This window comes from Diabrotica virgifera, chromosome 7 (assembly GCF_917563875.1).
Source record: "Diabrotica virgifera virgifera chromosome 7, PGI_DIABVI_V3a".
Taxonomy (NCBI): domain Eukaryota; kingdom Metazoa; phylum Arthropoda; class Insecta; order Coleoptera; family Chrysomelidae; genus Diabrotica; species Diabrotica virgifera.
In genome coordinates this window covers 244479095-244498264 of record NC_065449.1, presented here as the reverse complement: position 1 = coordinate 244498264, position 19170 = coordinate 244479095, and the positions used below count along the sequence as shown (strand labels likewise).

General features: G+C 32.3%; 1 protein-coding gene across 2 annotated transcripts in view; it reads right to left on the bottom strand.

The window, feature by feature from the left end:
• The window catches only part of LOC114329469 (acyl-CoA synthetase short-chain family member 3, mitochondrial), a 96297-nt gene that overhangs the window by 47908 nt on the left and 29219 nt on the right, over positions 1–19170 (bottom strand). For both annotated transcript variants that reach the window (XM_028278597.2, XM_028278589.2), the window contains exons 3-4: positions 16879–17023; positions 9612–9756 (exon numbers count right to left, since the gene is read on the bottom strand). In XM_028278597.2, coding sequence (XP_028134398.1) covers positions 9612–9756; positions 16879–17023 — 290 coding nt within the window. The remainder of the gene's footprint in view (positions 1–9611; positions 9757–16878; positions 17024–19170) is intronic.

The window sequence follows — 19170 nt, the reverse complement described above, 5'->3', positions numbered from 1 at the left end:
AGAAAAGCGTATGATAGCATCCCACAAAACAAATTATGGGAAGCATTAGAGAAAACCAATATAAGCGCAAATTTAATAACAGCGACGAAACAATTGTATACCAAAACTGCATCAAGGGTGAAAGTTGGAAGCAGGCTATCGAGAGGATTCCAAATTAGCAAAGGCCTAAAACAAGGGTGCTGCCTTTCACCGACATTATTTAAGATCTACCTCGAACAAACTCTAAAACTTTGGAAACGCAAATGCAAAAACATGGGATTACCGATCAGCAACAATACAATATACACTTTGTCATTTGCAGACGACCAACTTGTACTAGCGCAAGACTACGATGATATAGAATATATGACAAGGAAATTAATAGAGGAGTACAAAAAAGGTGGTTTGGAAATAAACATAAAGAAGACCGAATATATGTGTATCGGTGGGACACAGCAGGACCTTACACTGGGGAATGGCGAAATTATTAAACATTGCGACGCATATAAATACCTTGGTATGACCATCACACAAGAAGGAAGCGTAGACCGGACGATAGAAGAAAGAAACAACCAGGGAAGAAAAGCAATTACCCTTCTCAATAGCATCCTCTGGGACCAGTCAATATCAAACAACAACAAACATAGAATATACAATACAATTGTTAAGAGTATAATCACTTACAGCAGTGAAGTATGGCAAATAAAAGAAAGATACAAGAGAAAACTTGAAGCAACAGAAATGGATTTCTGGAGGCGCTCAGCAGGAAAATCAAGATTAGAAAGGGTAACCAACAACAGAATTAGGGAAATAATGAATGTGAAACACACAATAGTAGATGACATTAGTACCAAACAGCTTAGATGGTATGGACACGTACAAAGAATGTCCGAAGAACGACTCCCGAAACAAATCCTAACGTGGACCCCTCATGGTAGACGAAAAAGAGGAAGACCCCGCCTGAGTTGGAGAGAAGGCATAAATCGAGAAATGAGAGAAAGAGAATTGGATGAAGACCTTTGGATGGACCGAAGTGAATGGCGACTAGGCATCGGAAGACGTAGGAGAACGTTTTAAAACCGATATATATATATATATATATATATATATATATATATATATATATGTATATATATATATATATATATAACATCTTCAGCAAACCCTCCTCGAAAACCCGACGTTTAGGTAGGATTTTTTCCGCTCGGAATTTTCATAAATTTCAAAATTTATGCTTAACTTCTGAGTGGCATTTTCCTTCTGCGGACGTGGACTATAATTTCAACGATTTTATAGAAAAGCTTGTCTCTATCTTCAATAAGGCATTTCCTTTAATTTCAATTAAGCCAAAACATCACAAACCCTGGGCTACAAAAGGTATTCGCATATAAGCCAAAAATATGCGCTCACTATTGTATATCAGGAAATTTGCTACCAACGTCTCTGTCACTGAGTATATCACCAAGTACAGGGTAACCTATCTAAAACTCATCAAATCAGCTAAAAAAGCCTACTATCAAAATCGTATGGAAAGCTCTAAAAGTGTTCCAAACTGATCCAAACTATCAATAGTATCAAATACTGTAGTACTGATGGACTATCATCCTGTAGTACTGATGGACTATCCATAAAAATCTTCTCAAATCTCACAGAAAATGTGTTGGAAAACCTCGTCTCACTAATTAATGATTCCTTTGAAAGAGGCAAATTCCCAGAGTGCCTAAAGATAGCCATTATTATTCCCCTTCATAAGGGTGGTGAAAAATCTAATGTTTGCAACTATAGACCTATTGCCTTACTAACGTTACTTTCAAAAATTATTGAGAGACTCATAAAAACCCGTCTTATGTCCTTTCTCATTGATAACAACATCTTATACCAAAATCAGTTCGGCTTTTTAACTAATAAATGTACCACTGATGCCTTGTTTTCTGTGTTTCATGAGGTTTACCAAGCACTAAACAATAATCTTTATACTGCCACTGTTTTCTGTGACTATGCCAAAGCTTTTGATTGTGTAAATCACGACATTTTGATTAAAAAACTAAATTTCTATGGGATTCGAGGTATTTCTTTGAATTGGTTCCAATCTTACTTGAATAATAGGAAACAACTAGTTAGAGCAAATGATACTGACTCTAGTCTCAAAAACATTGTATGTGGAGTACCACAAGGTTCAGTATTGGGTCCTCTACTGATCCTTATCTTTATAAATGACATCACTAACTTAAAAATCGATGGAAACATTTTTCTTTTTGCTGATGATACCAGTATCACTTGGAGCAACTCAACTATTGCATCTCTTCATGCAACTATAACTTCTGATTTGCTTACGATAAAAACCTGGTCTGACTCTAATTTACTTTCTTTTAACGTGGATAAGACAGTATCATTATCCTATAAAAGTGCTCTTCAACCCCTGCTTGTTAATAACAGCCAGATCTCTACCGTTGATTCTGTAAAATTTCTTGGTATTTTTTTAGACAGCAACCTCAAATGGTCCCTTCATATCGATGTGTTAAGTAAGAAACTCGCCTCAGCCTGCTATGTTATAAGATCTGTTTCGAAAGAACTCAATTTAGCATCTTCTAAACTAACATATTTTTTTTTGTTCGAGTCTCATCTTCGATATGGTCTTCCTTTTTGGGGTTCTAGTACAGCTGCCCAATTAGATGTTATTTTTAGATTACAAAAAAGAGCAATAAGGTATCTGTTTGGCCTCAGAAGAACAACACATTGCAGAAGTTACTTCAAAGATCACGGCATTTTAACCCTTACATCTTTATATATTTTAGAAACTGTTTGCTTAATTCGTAAACACATGCATGTCTTTCCAGCAAGGCCTCGTCATGACTACTCCACCAGAAATTCAAATTTTGATGTCTATTTACCGATCCTGTCCTCTGAGTTAGTAAAGAAATCTATATTATATTCCGCAAAAAAACTATACAACCATCTTCCTTTACAACTCAAATCTGCAACATCTTTCCCCAAGTTCCGTAAAATGACAAAAGCTTATCTATCTAAAATACCATATTATTCAGTAGAAGAGTTTCTTAATGACTAACTAAGAAATTACAGTAATGTACAAGTAACCAAACTTATCTATATTTGGGTGTCACATGCAGCAGCTTAAACTTATTAGTTCCTATGTCAATAAATAGTTTACTTTGTTGTATATTCACTTTGCAATTTCTATAAATTGTTGCAATATATCGATTTTTTTTTCTTTACTTTATTAACTTATATTTTGTATTTATGTATATTTTTTTATATTGACGATTTATCAAATTTCAGAAAATTGTATTTGTTATTGTTAGATATTATTTATTTATTTTTTCTGACTTTAATTAAGCTTTGTCCATAAAATTTGTATTTTCAGTGACAATAAAGCATATTTCTATTCTCTGCCGAAACAGCTGTAGTCACATAGTTATAATAAATTTTGTGGAAGTATAGAAAACAAATGTTTTTCAGTGTTTTATTGTTAAATAACATGAACGTATCCTTACGTTACATCAAGTAACGATCGAATCCATCAATTACCAAAATAATTCACTTCGCTAACATTAAATTTGAAATTAATTAAACATAAAAAGTCTATGTGCAGTGAAAAAATCGTCATTATCATTCAACCAATCGCGTCCACTTCTGCACATAGCCCTCCCTCAGTTTCTTCCAATGTTCTCTACACTGCACCGCTTGTAGCCAGTTTCTCGCTGGTCTTTTCACGTTGTCGGTCCATCTACTGGGCAGTCGTCCTCGGCTTATGTTTTCTGAGCCTCCATTCCACGAAAGCTGATATGCAATTGCAGCGTTACTAAATATGTTTGCTAAATATGATCTGTTTAACTAACTGATACATTCATTTGAAGCTGTGTCGATTCTTGTTCATATGAAAGGCCTGAGTAGCTCAGCAGTTCAAACTTTCGTTTCTTCATTTGAACCGTGTTTTATAAAATAAGTGATACTTGGGGTATATCCCATGAGATTTTTTTGCATTCCGGTTCAAGAGATGGGCCAGCCGAAAAGTCGTCCTAATTTATTTTAACAATCCTTTTAAATAAATTATGATAATTAACGTTTTTTGGCTCTGGTAGATTTTTTCGCGTTTTTGGAGTATTCTGAACAAAAAAGGTCTCTTGCAATTTTTCCGTAAAGTTGATCGTTTTTGCGTAATAAACAGATTGTACAAATGGACGCCCGCCCTGTTATAATCGCTTCATTAACAACTAAAAAACAACATTGTAAAATTAAATATGCTTAAAATACTTATCGGAAGCTAATAGAACAAGGTTTGAACTTAATTTTAAGCTTTCCGTGAATTCAAAAATAATATTAGTCCAAGAAATGAAGCTTGAAATAGAACAAAACCTCGCAATTTTTACAGAATGGATCGATTTGCTTGAAAATTTGAAAATAAGTAGTGGATAGTTCAAGGATCAAAATCTATATGATGCCGAAAGGCGCTTTTACCATGGGGGTGGTTGCCACCCCCTGTTGGGGGTGGAAATTTTTACTTAAATTTTGACCGCAAAAGTTGGTAAAAACGTTCATTCTAAGCAAAACATGTTCTATACATTTTTTTAATAAAATTAATAGTTTTCGATTTATTCGCTATCGAAAGTGTTAGTATTATATCGAAAAATCAATGTTTTTAATCAGTTTTCTGCTAATAACTCCAAAAGTTTTCGTTTTATCAAAACAACCTTACTTAAAAAAAATGTACTATTTGAAAAAGTAAACAAAACCGTCTTTTTAATATTCTTTAAAACCAACAATAATCAAGATATACTTTATTATATGTTAGCTCTCCTTTGTCAAATGTTAAATATTGTAGTTTCAAAGTCAAGAGACGGGAAAAATATGAATTTTTAGAGAATAACTTGCTAAAACTAATTTAAAGAATTTAAAACCGTCTATCTCTAGAAATAAAAGAGAAGTCCCTAGCTCAAAAATTAAGTGACTTATAATGAAAAGAATGTAAGTCCCTATTTTTTTCAGCGCAAAAGTGGTCGGAAGCAACCCCGTAATCACCACCCTAATTTAAACTAGTCATTGACCTTATTTGGTCTTATTTATTTATGTATTATTAATAAGTTCGAGAAGTTTGACCGACTTAGAATGATTGGTTTTAAAAAAAGTCAAGTTAACAGCGATTAACGAATTTTTGTAGTTTCGAAAAAATGGCCTTTTCTTCTGAAAAGAAAGATTAGCATCAGAGATGTGAAAAACTGTTTAAATATTAAATTGTAGCTAATTTAATTCCCAAGAATTTGGTATGAAAAAAATTTTTCTATGACAAAAATTAAGTGAGCTATTGACAATTAAAACTTGTAATAGCATGCAAAAACCACCTTTACCACCCATTCAAAGTCACCTCTTTTTGTGACTAAGCATTTTAATAATATCTAATATTAATGGGCTTGTAGATCTTGTAGAAACCTACAAAATCTTTTATATCAAACGTTCTAAGATACAAAATAAAAAAGTTGCGGTTAAAAAATCAACATATTTTTTTGAGAAAAAAAAAAAGGAGAAATCCAATTTTAAGCATAATAATGCAAGTTAGCGGTGTTTTTAGGCGTTGGCCTTATTCATTCTTCTTTATTTGTGTATTATTAATAGATTCTAGAAGTTTGACTGGCTTAAAATGATTAGTTTTTAAAAAACTGAAGTTAAAAGCGAATAAAGAATTTTTTTAGTTTTGTAAAAAATGCCATTTTCTTCAGAATAGAAAGATTAGCATCAAAGATAAGAAGAAATGTTTAAAAATGATATTGTAGGTTATTTAATTCTTAAGAGCTTGGTGTAAAAAATTTTTTTCTACGACAAAAATTGAGTGAATAGTAAATGAGTATACTATAGAAGAACATTGATTTTTTCCATACAAAACTAACACTTTCGATAGCGAATAAATCGAAAACTATTAGTTTTATCAAAAAAATGTATACAACATTTTGTAATTAGAATGAATATTTTTATCAACTTTTGCTGTCTAAATATAATAAAAAATTTCCACCCCCGAGATGGGGTGGCAACCACCCCCATAATAAAAGCGCCTTTCGGCATCATATAGATTTTGATCCTTGGACTATCCACTACTTATTCTCAAATTTTCAAGCAAATCGATCCATTCTGTAAAAATTGCGGGGTGAAAAGCTTCGGTTCCTGGACTATATTCTTTACTTGTATTTTTGAACCTTGAAAATCGTCATTATTCGTTTTTTTGTGCTTTAAATTGTTTATCGAAACAATTAAACTCTAAATAGTTAAACTCAAAAACGATCAACTTTGTTAGAGAAAAAATACAAGAGACTTTTTTGTTCAGAAGGGCCCAAAAATCTAAAAATCTGTCTAGCACGTCAAAAATGATTTTTACAATTTGTTAACAATTTTTTTTTTAAATAAATTAGGACCACTTGTCGCCTGGGCCACCTTTGGACCTTACTCTGGGGTATCTCATAAAAGTGATTATGCAAAAAATCTCTTGGGAAAATGTTTTCGCACGAATCAGAGGTTTTGGCCTTGTCTATTCTGATCTGTATCTAAAGTGTACACTGAATAATCCAAATACATTTAAAAAATATAAGACACTCTGTATTTTGTCGTAAAATACGCTTTATAATTACTTGAGTTAATTAAAGACAACCTTGCTAATATGAGTTTTTGTTTATTTATATTATTTTTAATAATATATGGTGTACTCGAATGAAATGGAGGTTTATAAACTATGTATTAATAAAAATATAAAAAGTAATTACCTAAGTTAATTGTTATATTTTTAATTAAATTCTTTTAACCAAAAAAAGGTAGACGTAAGCATTCTACATAAACACATGCAATATAACAAATATTTAAATTTTTAAAATTTCATCACACTGTTTAGAATTTGTTCTCATTGGGGTCAATTTGTTAATGGTTCCATCTTATTACTATAATTAGTAGCTAGATCTTTACTTTATAACAGTTTTTTTTTTACTTTTGTCTCAACAAGTACTGTATAAGCTATCGTAGAATTACGTATATATCACGGGGGTCCTACAGCCTCTGCCGCATCCCGCATTTCGATCTTCACACCTTTTTTGGTTAGTCTATCCCTCCTTATTTATGGCTCTATCGTTCATTATTCCTCTAATTACTTCTTTCTATTCTAATGTTGTTCTTCCTTTCCTTCTTCTATTTAGATCTTCACGATACGATACAATATCGATACTTTTTAAGTATTGAGTATTGTATTGGTTATGCCAATAAGGTATCGTATCGAGTATCTATATCGGCAATACTTTCTTATAAAAATATCGTATTGATATTGATTTCGATACGATATCGATACAATATCGATATTTTTATCGAATATAGTGAAGTGAAGCTCTACTTCTATTCCATAGAATATAGTTTAAGGCCTGTTTTGACCATCGTTCGTCTTTCGTTCGCATTACATGCCCGTACCATAAAAGTTGTTTGGATTCTATTGTATCTACGTTATTGTAAATTTCTTCATGTTCTTCTTCTAATACGTACATCAAAATTTGTTCTACAACCGACTTATAGATTGTCATTTTTGTTCGTATACCAATTTTAGAAGACCAAAGCAATGAGTTTGGCGTTTATACCTCATTTAGACCCTGTTGTATTTTGTGCTGAATGTCCCGTTTTTATGTTTCTTCCTTCGCTATCAGTGTCCCCAGGTATTTAAATTCGTCGCTTTTTTTATATCTCTAACCGAGCATTGTGGGTCTCTTTCTTCGTCCTTTATTCTAAGAGAGTCCATTTTGTTAATATTTGATGAAACCTCAATTTTGGTGTTCTTTGTCTAACTTTCGAGCCATATAATCCAAGGCTTCCTCATCGTTTGCCATAATCATTTGATCGTCTGCGAAGAAAAAAATTATTATGTATATGTTCCCAAGTTCTATTTCCATCCCTGTGCATTTATTTTCTCCTCCAGTTGTTTAATGCTTCCTGAATATAGAATCTCAAGCCTTTTGTAGCAGAAAATGGGTCTGAAATTATATTCTCCCTTTTTATGTTAACGTCCCTTTCTTTGTATTTATGTACATGTTTACTATATCGTTGCATTCCTTAGGCTTGCCAATTGCCTTCGTCAATATTTCAAACAATCTTTTTAAACAATACTGTATCTTCTATAGGTCAACAAACACTAAATTAGTCGGTACATTTCTAGCTGTTCTTTTCTCTATACTTTGTTGAAGTACAAATAATCTCTGATCTTCTATTTCCTCATATTGGTTTTCGATTCATTCATTTATCAGTTTCCAATGAACTAATAACGCTTTTTTCTTCTACTTAATGTACCGTACTCGATTATAGAGCGTTGGTTATCAAATTGGCTATAGTAATTTTGTTAACGGCAGCTCGAAACAGGGATGCAAACGATCTGTTAAACCATTCCCCCAGATTTCTAAGCCCTAAAATTATATTCTTTGGCCTGGCCTGCTTCTTCCGTATATATATACAGTGTGTCTGCGTAACTTGGAACCATATGGGAAACTTTTTTATTATCAATTTTACGAAAAAAAGTTATTCTTCATAAAATGCTCTGCATAGTCTAAAACCTAAGATTCAATCATCAGATATCAAATTTTGTCACCAATATACGAGGTATGTCAAAAAATATGAATTTAGCTTAAGAGGAAAGTACCTTTATATTTCACAATATCGAAAATTGTTATTAAAAAAAGTTGTGTTTGTGTGGTTGATATATTGACAGCATTAAAAAAAGGTTATTTGGAATTAAAAATTATGTAATAATGTGCAATTATATTCTTCTAATTGAAAAAAATAATTTGAATTTTTTTTTCGATAAAAAGGTCTACATAGCCATGCAATTATAAGGTATCAAATTTTGTAATTTTTATACGAGGTATGTCAAAAAATATGAATTTCGCTCAAGAGTAAAGTACCTTTATTTTTCACAATATTGAAAATTACAAAATGTTGTTCGAAATTTTAAGTGTGTTTCAATATGCAATTACATCCTCCTAATTGAAAAATAAAGGTTCTTTACTCTTGAGCCAAATTCATATTTTTGACATGCCTCGTATAAAATTGATAAAATTTAATATTTTTTAATTGCATCTTAGTTATTAGACTATGCAGACCTTTTTATAAAGAATAACTTTTTTTCGTAGAATTAATAGTAACGGAGTTATCGTAATAAAAATGATGTTGGATATCCTTAATTAAAAAAAAAAATCAAAAGTTTTTTTCCAATTAGATGAATGTAATTGCATATTATAAAATAATTTTTAATTCCAAATAACTTTTCTTAATAACAATTTTCTATAGTGTGAAATATAAAGATACTTTCCTCTTGAGCGAAATGCATATTTTTTGACATACCTCGTATACTGTTAATAAAATTTGATATCTGATGATTTAATCTCAGATTTTAGACCATGAAGAACTACTCTATGAAAAATAACTTTTTTTCGTAAAATTGATAATAAAAAAGTTTCCCATATGGTTCCAAGTTATGCAGACACACTGTATATCGCTTAAACCTCTGTAATTTTTATTATGGTAATTTAAATCGGTTAACTACATAGATCTAAAATATAAATTTATGTTTGATACTAATTATTGTTTATCTATGTTTTATTTCTTACCCCCAAAGACTACCGAGTGTACTGCTCCTATCCTCGCAACTGCTAACATGGCCATAATCGTTTCTGGGATGAGAGGCATATATATGATGACTTTGTCTCCTTTACTAACCCCTAACCTTTGCAGCAAGCCACCAAGTTTTGAGACCTGAAATATTTGATTTGTTATAATTGAGATGTATAGCATGAAAAGTGTAGTAGCGGATAGATACACTTATACGATCTCGATGTAAGTCAGATCTATTTCAGGGACGCGACCCTGCTCACGCAAGCCATGGCTATCCCCCATATCCAAATAGGGGAGGTCATGTCCCGACCCAAGTTTCCTACTAAATATCCAAAAATCCTTTCCGATTATCCAACCCACAGGAGTAAACCTAATGCGCCAGAAAAATCATTGGGGAAGGCAACGGGAAACTACTCCAATTATTTCTCCCGAGTAAAGTTAACATGGCGCAATCCAAACATAATAAGAGTATTACTGATCATGGATCTAGGAAACCAAGATCCGGCAGGGAAAGGCGCGCACCAGACTGTAGGGCCTTCCCGGTCGTTACCACTCGAAATCCCTCCAATTTAAGAAGTACGACAATTTTAAAAATAACTAGCAGTACAATCAGATTAGGCACATGAAATGTTAAAAGCCTCTATGCAGCAGGCAAGCTCAGTAACTTAGTTCAAGAGGTTAAACGCTTAAAAATTGATATAATGGGCATCAGTGAGCTCCGGTGGCCTGGAGCGGGAACATGTGAACAAGATGAAGGCACACTATACTATTCTGGAAGTGTAGAAGATGACGTACATCATAGAAATGGAGTTGGCATATTTATAATATCTAAATTCAAGAAATATGTGAAAAATTTTGTACCTGTGAACGACAGACTAGCCATACTCCAATTAAATAGTAAACCATTTAATGTCAATGTTATCCAGATATATGCCCCTACTTCAGAAAAGAAATATGACAATGATGTTGAATCATTCTATAGTCAATTAAAACAGACACTTCTATTAGCCTTGCGACATCCAATATTGGACATAGGCCTTCCCTTCGCTCCTCCATCTTTCTCTATCCTGAGCCGAAAACAGACACTTAACCATCTAAAAAGGAACGAAATCACATATTATATTACTGGAGATTTTAACGTGAAAATTGGTCAAGGCCGAAGATCTGACCTGGTAGGTGAATATGGACTAGGGCAGAGCAATGAAAGAGGCGATAGATTATACCAGTTCTGTCAAGAACATGACATGATAATCGCAAATACATGGTTCAAATTACACAAAAGAAGATTATACACATGGAAGGGACCAGGAGATAATTCACTTCATATAATTAGAAATCAGATAGATTATATTCTAGTAAACAAGAGATTTAAGAATGGTGTCAAGAGATTAACGACATATCCTGGTGCAGATATCGGTTCAGACCATAACCCTCTAATAGCTGACATCCAAGTGAAGCTCAAGAAAGTCGAAGAAAGCCCCAAAACACCAAAATTACATATCTCAGCATCCAACAAAACGCTAATAGAAAATGACCTGAATAATCAGCTAAAGAATTCAATAAATGAAAACAATACAGAAATATGGAACACGTTTAAAGATCTTACCTGAAAAGTAATGGAAAAATATACAACAACGATGCAGAGGCACAAAAAACAACAATGGATGACTGATGAAATCCTGGAATTGGCGGAGAAGAGTAGAAAACTGAAAGATAACAAGACAAAATACAAAGAAAAACAGAAACTAATTAAACAAAAAATAAAGGTAGCTAAAGAAAAATGGATGGAGGATAAATGCAAGGAACTAGAAAAGTTGTATGAAAAACATGATACGTTTAATATGTTTAAAAAAGTTAGAGAAGTAGCTGGTCTTTATGATAAGAAAACCCCACATACTATAACCGATTCGTCGGGAAAAATGATAATAGACAAACACGAAATTAGAACTACCTGGTATAATTATATAAATGAACTGTATATTGATGATAGACCCGAAGAACTGGAGACTTTAGATGAAGGTGAAGGACCAGAAATACTAAAATCAGAAATAATACATGCTACAAAATTGGCAAAAAACAAGAAAGCCGTTGGTCCTGACAACATACCTACAGAAATGTTAAAGCTCATAAATGAGGAAAACATTGTAATACTGGTCAAACTTTTAAATGATGTTTATTCGACTGGTGATATCCCTGAAGATTGGTTAAAGTCCGAATTCATAACCCTAGCAAAAAAACAAGGTCCGAAAAACTGTAGCGATTATAGAACGATAAGCCTCATGAGCCACTCTTTGAAAATCTTTCTACGTATCATCCACAGTAGAATCAGAGATAAATGTGAAGAAGGCCAGAATGAAACACAATTTGGCTTCAGAAATGGACTGGGAACCCGGGACGCACTCTTTGCACTAATTGTATTATTGCAGAAATGCCGAGATCAAAGGAAAGACGTCTTTGCTGTATTTATTGACTATGAGAAGGCCTTTGATCGAGTACAACATCACAGATTAATTAAAATATTAAAGGATAAAGGAGTTGATAGTCAACTCTGTCGAAAGGCGTCAAACAGCGACAGCTTGAATAAATGGAAAATCAACAGAAATATGCCAAATACAAAGAGGTGTCAGACAGGGTTGTATACTGTCCCCACTGTTATACAATTTATTTTCAGATAGAATATTTAAGGAAGCGCTGCATAATTTGGAAGGGATGTGAAAGTTAATTCTGATAAATACAGTCAGATATGCAGACGATACAATTATTTTAAGTGATGATATAAATGGATTACAACACCTTTTAAATGCCATTGACACAGTAGGAAGAGAGTTTGGCCTAAACATAAACTGCTCAAAAACAAAATACATGGTATTTAGCCGTTTGGCCCATCAATATTCACGGTTATATGTTGATGGTCATATAATTCAAAGAGTACCCAGTTTTAAATATCTTGGTTGCCATATTACTGAACAACTAGATCCAGATAAAGAGATAAAAATGTAGAATCGAGATAGCCCGCACGACTTTTTTAAAAATGAGTTCATTCTTCTGTAATGATAAGTTGCAACTTTAACTTCGAAAGCGCATGATTAAATGTTACATTTGGTCAGTCGTCTTGTATGGTGTCGAAGCATGGACATTAAAAATATCCACCATTAATCGTTTGGAGGCCTTTGAAATGTGGCTGCACAGACGTACACTGAAAATACCATGGACGCTATGTTGACAAATGTGGCAGTCCTTAAGAGAGCAAATGCTCTCCGCGAGCTGCTTGATAACATCAAATATAGAAAGATGGCCTATGTTGGACACGTAGTAAGGGGAGACCGGTATATTATTCTTCAACTTATTATTATGGGTAAAATCGAAGGACGCAGAGGAATTGGTAGAAAGCAGGCCTCTTGGTTGAAAAATATCAGGGAGTGGACAGGAATAAAGAAAACAGAACAACTATTTAGAATACCTCGAGACAGATACAGTTTCGCCATGTTAATCGCCAACGTTAAGGGGACTTGATAGGGCACGTTAAGAAGAAGCATGAAAAGAGGTGTATAGAAGTGGGAAAAGAGGTTGGTCTGTGTCCATCGAACTGGCAAGTACCACACGTTACCATCGAGCAGTGAATCATGTTGCCCTTTGAGCACTCTTAAATTTATCGTTTAACATCGACTTAGAGTCGCTACTAACATCAGTTTTTAAAAATGTAAATGATATTTCTCGCTGTCACCTATTCTATAAGGCAGGCCGCACATCAAAGAAACATGAAACGTAAATTACGTTTCATGGAAATAAACCACTGCTAAACAATTATACGTCCGGCCATTTATGAGACTCTCCGAAAATAAAAATGTGTCATGAGCATGAATCACACTCGTTTCATTGGTAGGCGGACTTTGAGATTTGTTTAGCAGTGTTTTAGTTTCATGAAACATGTTTTTCGTTTCATGTTTCATGTTTTTTGTTTCATGTTTCTTTGGTGTGCGGCTTGGCTAAGGTTGCTAGTTTCATGTACTAAGCAGAACGCACTGAAGATGATCTGATCTAGATCGAAAACGTTTTGCAAATCCTTTTGGATGACTTTTTAATAGTTTTTCAATAAACTTTTTATACCATTATACAAACGAAGTTTTTACTTGTTCTGTATGAGGTTTATTTGTAGAGTTGCTCAACATGCAGTTAGAATTATTTCTATTGCTTCCCTGGTTACACCCTGATTATCATATTTTTAATGTTGGTTTGCATCGGAAAAAGAAGATAAATTTTTTATTCAGAATATTCAGAATTCAGTTTCATATAAAACATTAAGAGTTAAGTAACATCACCAATTATTTCTTTTTAGGTTGGGTTATGTTTTTGAGTTAGACAACTAGGGTCCTTGAACTTACATATAGCTTCAGTAAAGACGCGCCATCGAGTTATATTTTACCTTAAGGTCTTCAACTCATTCGAAGACTTTCCTTGACCTCTGATCTCGTTCATGATTGATCTTCTCCAAGATACTGGAGCTATTTTTTCGAAGTATGTAACTGATCCAACTCAGCTTCCTGGATTTTATTTCATTTTATACTCTCTTTTGTTCAGCCAGGTGTAGCAGATCTTTGTTTCTGATTATATTATTAGTGGAGTGCATATAGACTTTCACTTCAGAAAAAATCAAATAAGATAGAACTTTTTGTAATTTCATTAAGAAATCTTTAATAAACAACATATCAAAAAGTTCTACTCGAGAAGTGGGTGCTTCATTTTTTATTAAACAAATGAACTACGAAATTAGATGTTTTTTTTAAATAACTCTGAAAATATAAATTTTAGAAAAAACTGCCTTGACCATTGAAAAATTCAGAAAATTTTACAAAAAAAACCTTATATAAAGAGTTTTCTAAAATTAAATCTGTATCTTATATAATTTTTTATTTATAACGCTAAAGTCACCCTTTTCACAAACATTGGCGCACTGTAAACTAACGTACGGCGAAGTGCACGGTTGAGTTATTTTAATATAATTCTTTAACTAATTAATCAAATAAAATTTTACAAATTGAACATGAAAGAAGAATAACTAAGCTATATTATGGTTACAATAGAAAGAAATAAAATGTATGGGCATAAGTTCGGTGTGGGCGGAAAGTTAGCCTTACATGAATTTTGTTTAAAAATGATTTAAAAATGTTTAACTAATACAATTTTTCTTATAAAACTCTCAATTTTGCACAACTGACCGTTCAAGCATCTTACTAAATGATGTTTTATTCAAAAAAAATCTCAAAAAATTATTTCAAATGATATGACGACTCAAAAATTGTAATTTTTTAAATCTTCGTAGTTTTATAGAATTACCACCACTTTAAGACGGTATTACTCAAGTTATAACACATCTATGAGAGTTTTATAAGTGCTTTTTTAAAGCTTAAGATATAATCTTTTAAATGCACTGAATTATTTTACTTTAGAAATTAAATAAACTATTTCTTTTTTAGAAAATTAAGATAGATAAAAATGTAACACAAAAACCGAAAATTACCAGCTAAAAAATGTTTATACAAAGTGATCAAAACTTTTTTCTGTAAAACTTACCTAAAATACATTTAATAATAAGCTTCAACAATAATAAATGTTCAGCAAAAAAATTTTTTTTGCTCATACAGTATGTCTGCCTAACTTGGAACCTATTGATAACTTTTTTATTATCAGTTTTATGAAAAAAAGTTATTCTTTATAAAATACTCTGCATCGTATATAATCTAAGATGCAATCATCAAATATCAAATTTAGGTAATGTTATACGAGGTATGTCAAAAATATGAATTTCACTCAAGAGTAAAGTACCTTTACATTTCACAATATCGTAAATTGATATTAAGAAAAGTTGTTTGGAATTAAAAAATTTGTTTAAGTTTTCAATTGCATCCTTCTAATTAAAATATTGTAAATAATAAAGGCACTTAGCTCTTAAGAAAAATTCATATTTTTTACATACCTCGTATAAAATTAAAAAAATTTGATATATGATGATTGTATCTTAGATTTTAGACCAGGGAGAGCATTTTATGAAGAATAACTTTTTTTCCTAAAAGTGATAATAAAATAGTTATCATAATTGTAATAAAATGATGATGAGTATCCGTAATTTGAGAAAAAATTGAATATTTTTTTCGATTAGAATGATGTAATTGTATATTTAGACATATTTTCTAATTTCAAACAACTTTTCAAAATAGCATTTTTTGATATTCTGGAATATAAAAGTACTTTACTCTTTAACGAAATTTATTATATTTTTGACATAACTCGTATAAAATTGATAAAATTTGATATCTGATGGTTGAATTTTAGATTTTTGAGTATCCAGAGCATTTTATTAAGAATAACTTTTTTTCATAAAATTGATAATAAAAAAGTTTTCCATGTGGTTCCTAGCTACGCAGACACACTGTATAAGAGCTTCTGTATAAGAATTTTTAAATTACAATGCCATATTCGGATTCAGCATAATCAAAAACAAAATAGAAACATATTTGATCAAAGTAAAATAATGAACTTATCGATATTTTTAAAATTATTTATACAAAACAATTGTTATAGTTTAAACAATTAATAAACGATTAGCGGCCAAATCTGCGTGTAGATCTTTTTACTTTAACAAGTATATAAACTAACAAAAAAGTTTTAGAAAAATATAAGCTTGTTTGAATTTTTCCGAAACAATGCATGTTTTCGTTTTAATTGCACTCCCCTATATTACTCCAGAAAATACGAACAGTTCTTCGTAGGCATTTGTAAGCATTGACCTGCAGTTTGTCTGTAAGGGTTTTTGTCACTTTCCAGGTTTCACATCCGTAGAGTAGAACAGACATGGAATATTCGGGTCTTTGTCTTTGTAGTATACCGGCCAGACCTCCAAACGGAGATGAGCATACTGAATGCTTGGTGAGCTTTTCGTATCCTCATACGAATATTGTCTTCTGTACCTCCGCTTTCTGTTATGACACTTAAGACACATAAAATTTTCCAAATTTTTACAATAAGGTACATAGATACTAATAATATATGGTAAAAATTCAATTTTCAAACTACCAAAGAACTTTTTAGAAAATTGTGTGTTCCTCTTTCCAAATCTGATTATATCATAGAGAATAATTTTTACTACCTATGTAAAACACAGTAGTTTATTGAATAAGTCTTAAAAAACTTATCAAAATAGTTCTATTCTATTTTATTCAACGATGACAAGAACATTTTTAGATTTAAAGGTAAAAATATACTTACTTTTTCTTGTAGCTCAAAGTATGTGATTTTTCGTACAATACCCAGTAGAGGGGAGTCATAAATTAAGGCAACTTTGTCACCTTTGCCTGCTTCTACATGTCGATCTACAGCATTATAACAGGCGTTCAGTTCTCCTCCCACAAACCTTAAATAAAACGAATAAAATGTATAAAATATAAATACAAAGATTGAAAAGATGTAACATGAAAAGGGAATAGAATTTTGACAAAATGTTGCTATGTCATATTGGGGATGTTACACAATGAAGGACATGACCTAGTAGCTCAGAATCGGAAGACATGTGGGGTGGATTTTTAAGGGATGTTGTTAGTATACTGTTATTAGCTTAGAAATGAAAAAAAATTATAAAAATCAAAATAAGGATGTCAAATTAAAAGTGATTTGTTTTACAGTTCTTTAAACGGAATCAAAAAATATTATAATGGAAGCAAACTTCATGCTTTTACTAAGGTGTTGAATCTAGTAACACAAAACGAAAACTTCTTCTGCCTAATTCCTGGATCTGACTGCATGTAAAAAAACTGATACCAAAAGTGGTAAACGATATCGACAATCGCCTAATAGCAGCTAAAATTGCCGGAGTTCCGTTGTCACGCAATGCATCGCCGGGCTGAGTTCTATCAACTGACCGAAGAACTTGTAACTACATTTTAACTTCACTGGAAACTAACTGCAGCTCAAAACTAAACTTCACTTGGTGACGGCCCCAACAGAACTGAACTTGGAGACAGTCATAGAACTTAATCTTCTCTCATCAGACTCTAACCAAAACGTCCTATCCAAAATCATCACACGATCTTTCCCATCGACAATCCAACGACCAATTACAGATTCAAAACACTCAATCAATTAAATCTTTGCCAATAAGAAGTTGCAGTTTACGCTTTAAGTTGAACTCTCTGGCGTATACCAAAACAGCTCGACCAATCACAAAAAAAACAAACAAGCAGATCTCAATATTTCGTACCGCCTATTTTTCTCACAAAAAAACGCTGACTTGGACGCATCCACAGCCAAGGCCCGTTCTCATATGCGTCATCAAAAAGAACACTTATTGGATTATATAAACACACTCAAAGGCTCTTATCGACATTTCAACACTAAAATAAATAAAACCCCGACTTTAAGACTACTTACCAAAGAATTATGACCAAAATTCCTTTGTCGGTTGTTAGATAAATTTAAAAAATAGAGATACGAACACGCACGAGAATCGAGGAAATAAGAATTGATCGATTCAATACTGTGAGAAACAAACTACGTCATACCTACACACTCCAAAGCGATATATTTGCGAGACTCAACAATCTCTGAAAACAAATATGAATTCAACGATTATGACATATAGGGTGCAACGAAAATGTTATAAATGTAAACTAGATCGAAATTTCAAATAACTTTGGTAGCGTTACAAAGAATATCATAAAATGTAGAGATCAATGCTTGGAATAAGCTTGTGAAAGAGACTATGAAACGAGGAAGCTAGTAGATGAACCGGTTTGAAAAAAGGAAACAACAATAATGGAGATGGGCGGAACATATTGCAAGAATGAAATAAGACAGGTGGACAAAAAATATAAATATATAGACCACAGTGATGGAAGCGCTAAAATCGACAACATTATTAATTGCCATCCGCAAATTCAAACAAATTTGGTCCAGACAAATTAATATATATTTTACCACCAAAAATGAGATGCTTTAACCAAATATTGCTTCAAATATAATGTGCATAATCATTTTGATATACAATGGACACATTTCACAGGAAAAACTCCATATTACTTATGACGATGAATTTTCGGCTCTAGCTCTCCGTCTATAACCTAATACGATTGTTAAAATACAGGCAAGTACAGTGGAACCTCGATAAGTCGGATTAATCGGGACTGCGGCCGATCCGGGATATCGAAAATCCGGGTTAGCCGGAGAATATGGTATAAATTAATAAAATACATACAAATGATAAACAAATACACATTATAATTGCAAAAACATGAAATACATATTGTTTATTTCTTGGTAACAAACTCGGTCAAAGTGAAAAAATGTTTGTTTTGTCTGATGAAAATCGGTTCGGGTTGGCCGGACTTCCGGGTTATCGGGGGCCGACTTATCGGGGTTCCACTGTAGTTATCTATAAAGCGGCTACTCAAATTTCTTAATCATTTTAAATAAACAAAATTGCCACGTATATTTTGCCTACATTGTTAATGTTTACGTATTTATAAATTATAATAACAAAAACTAGCTTACTGAATTATAGTATGT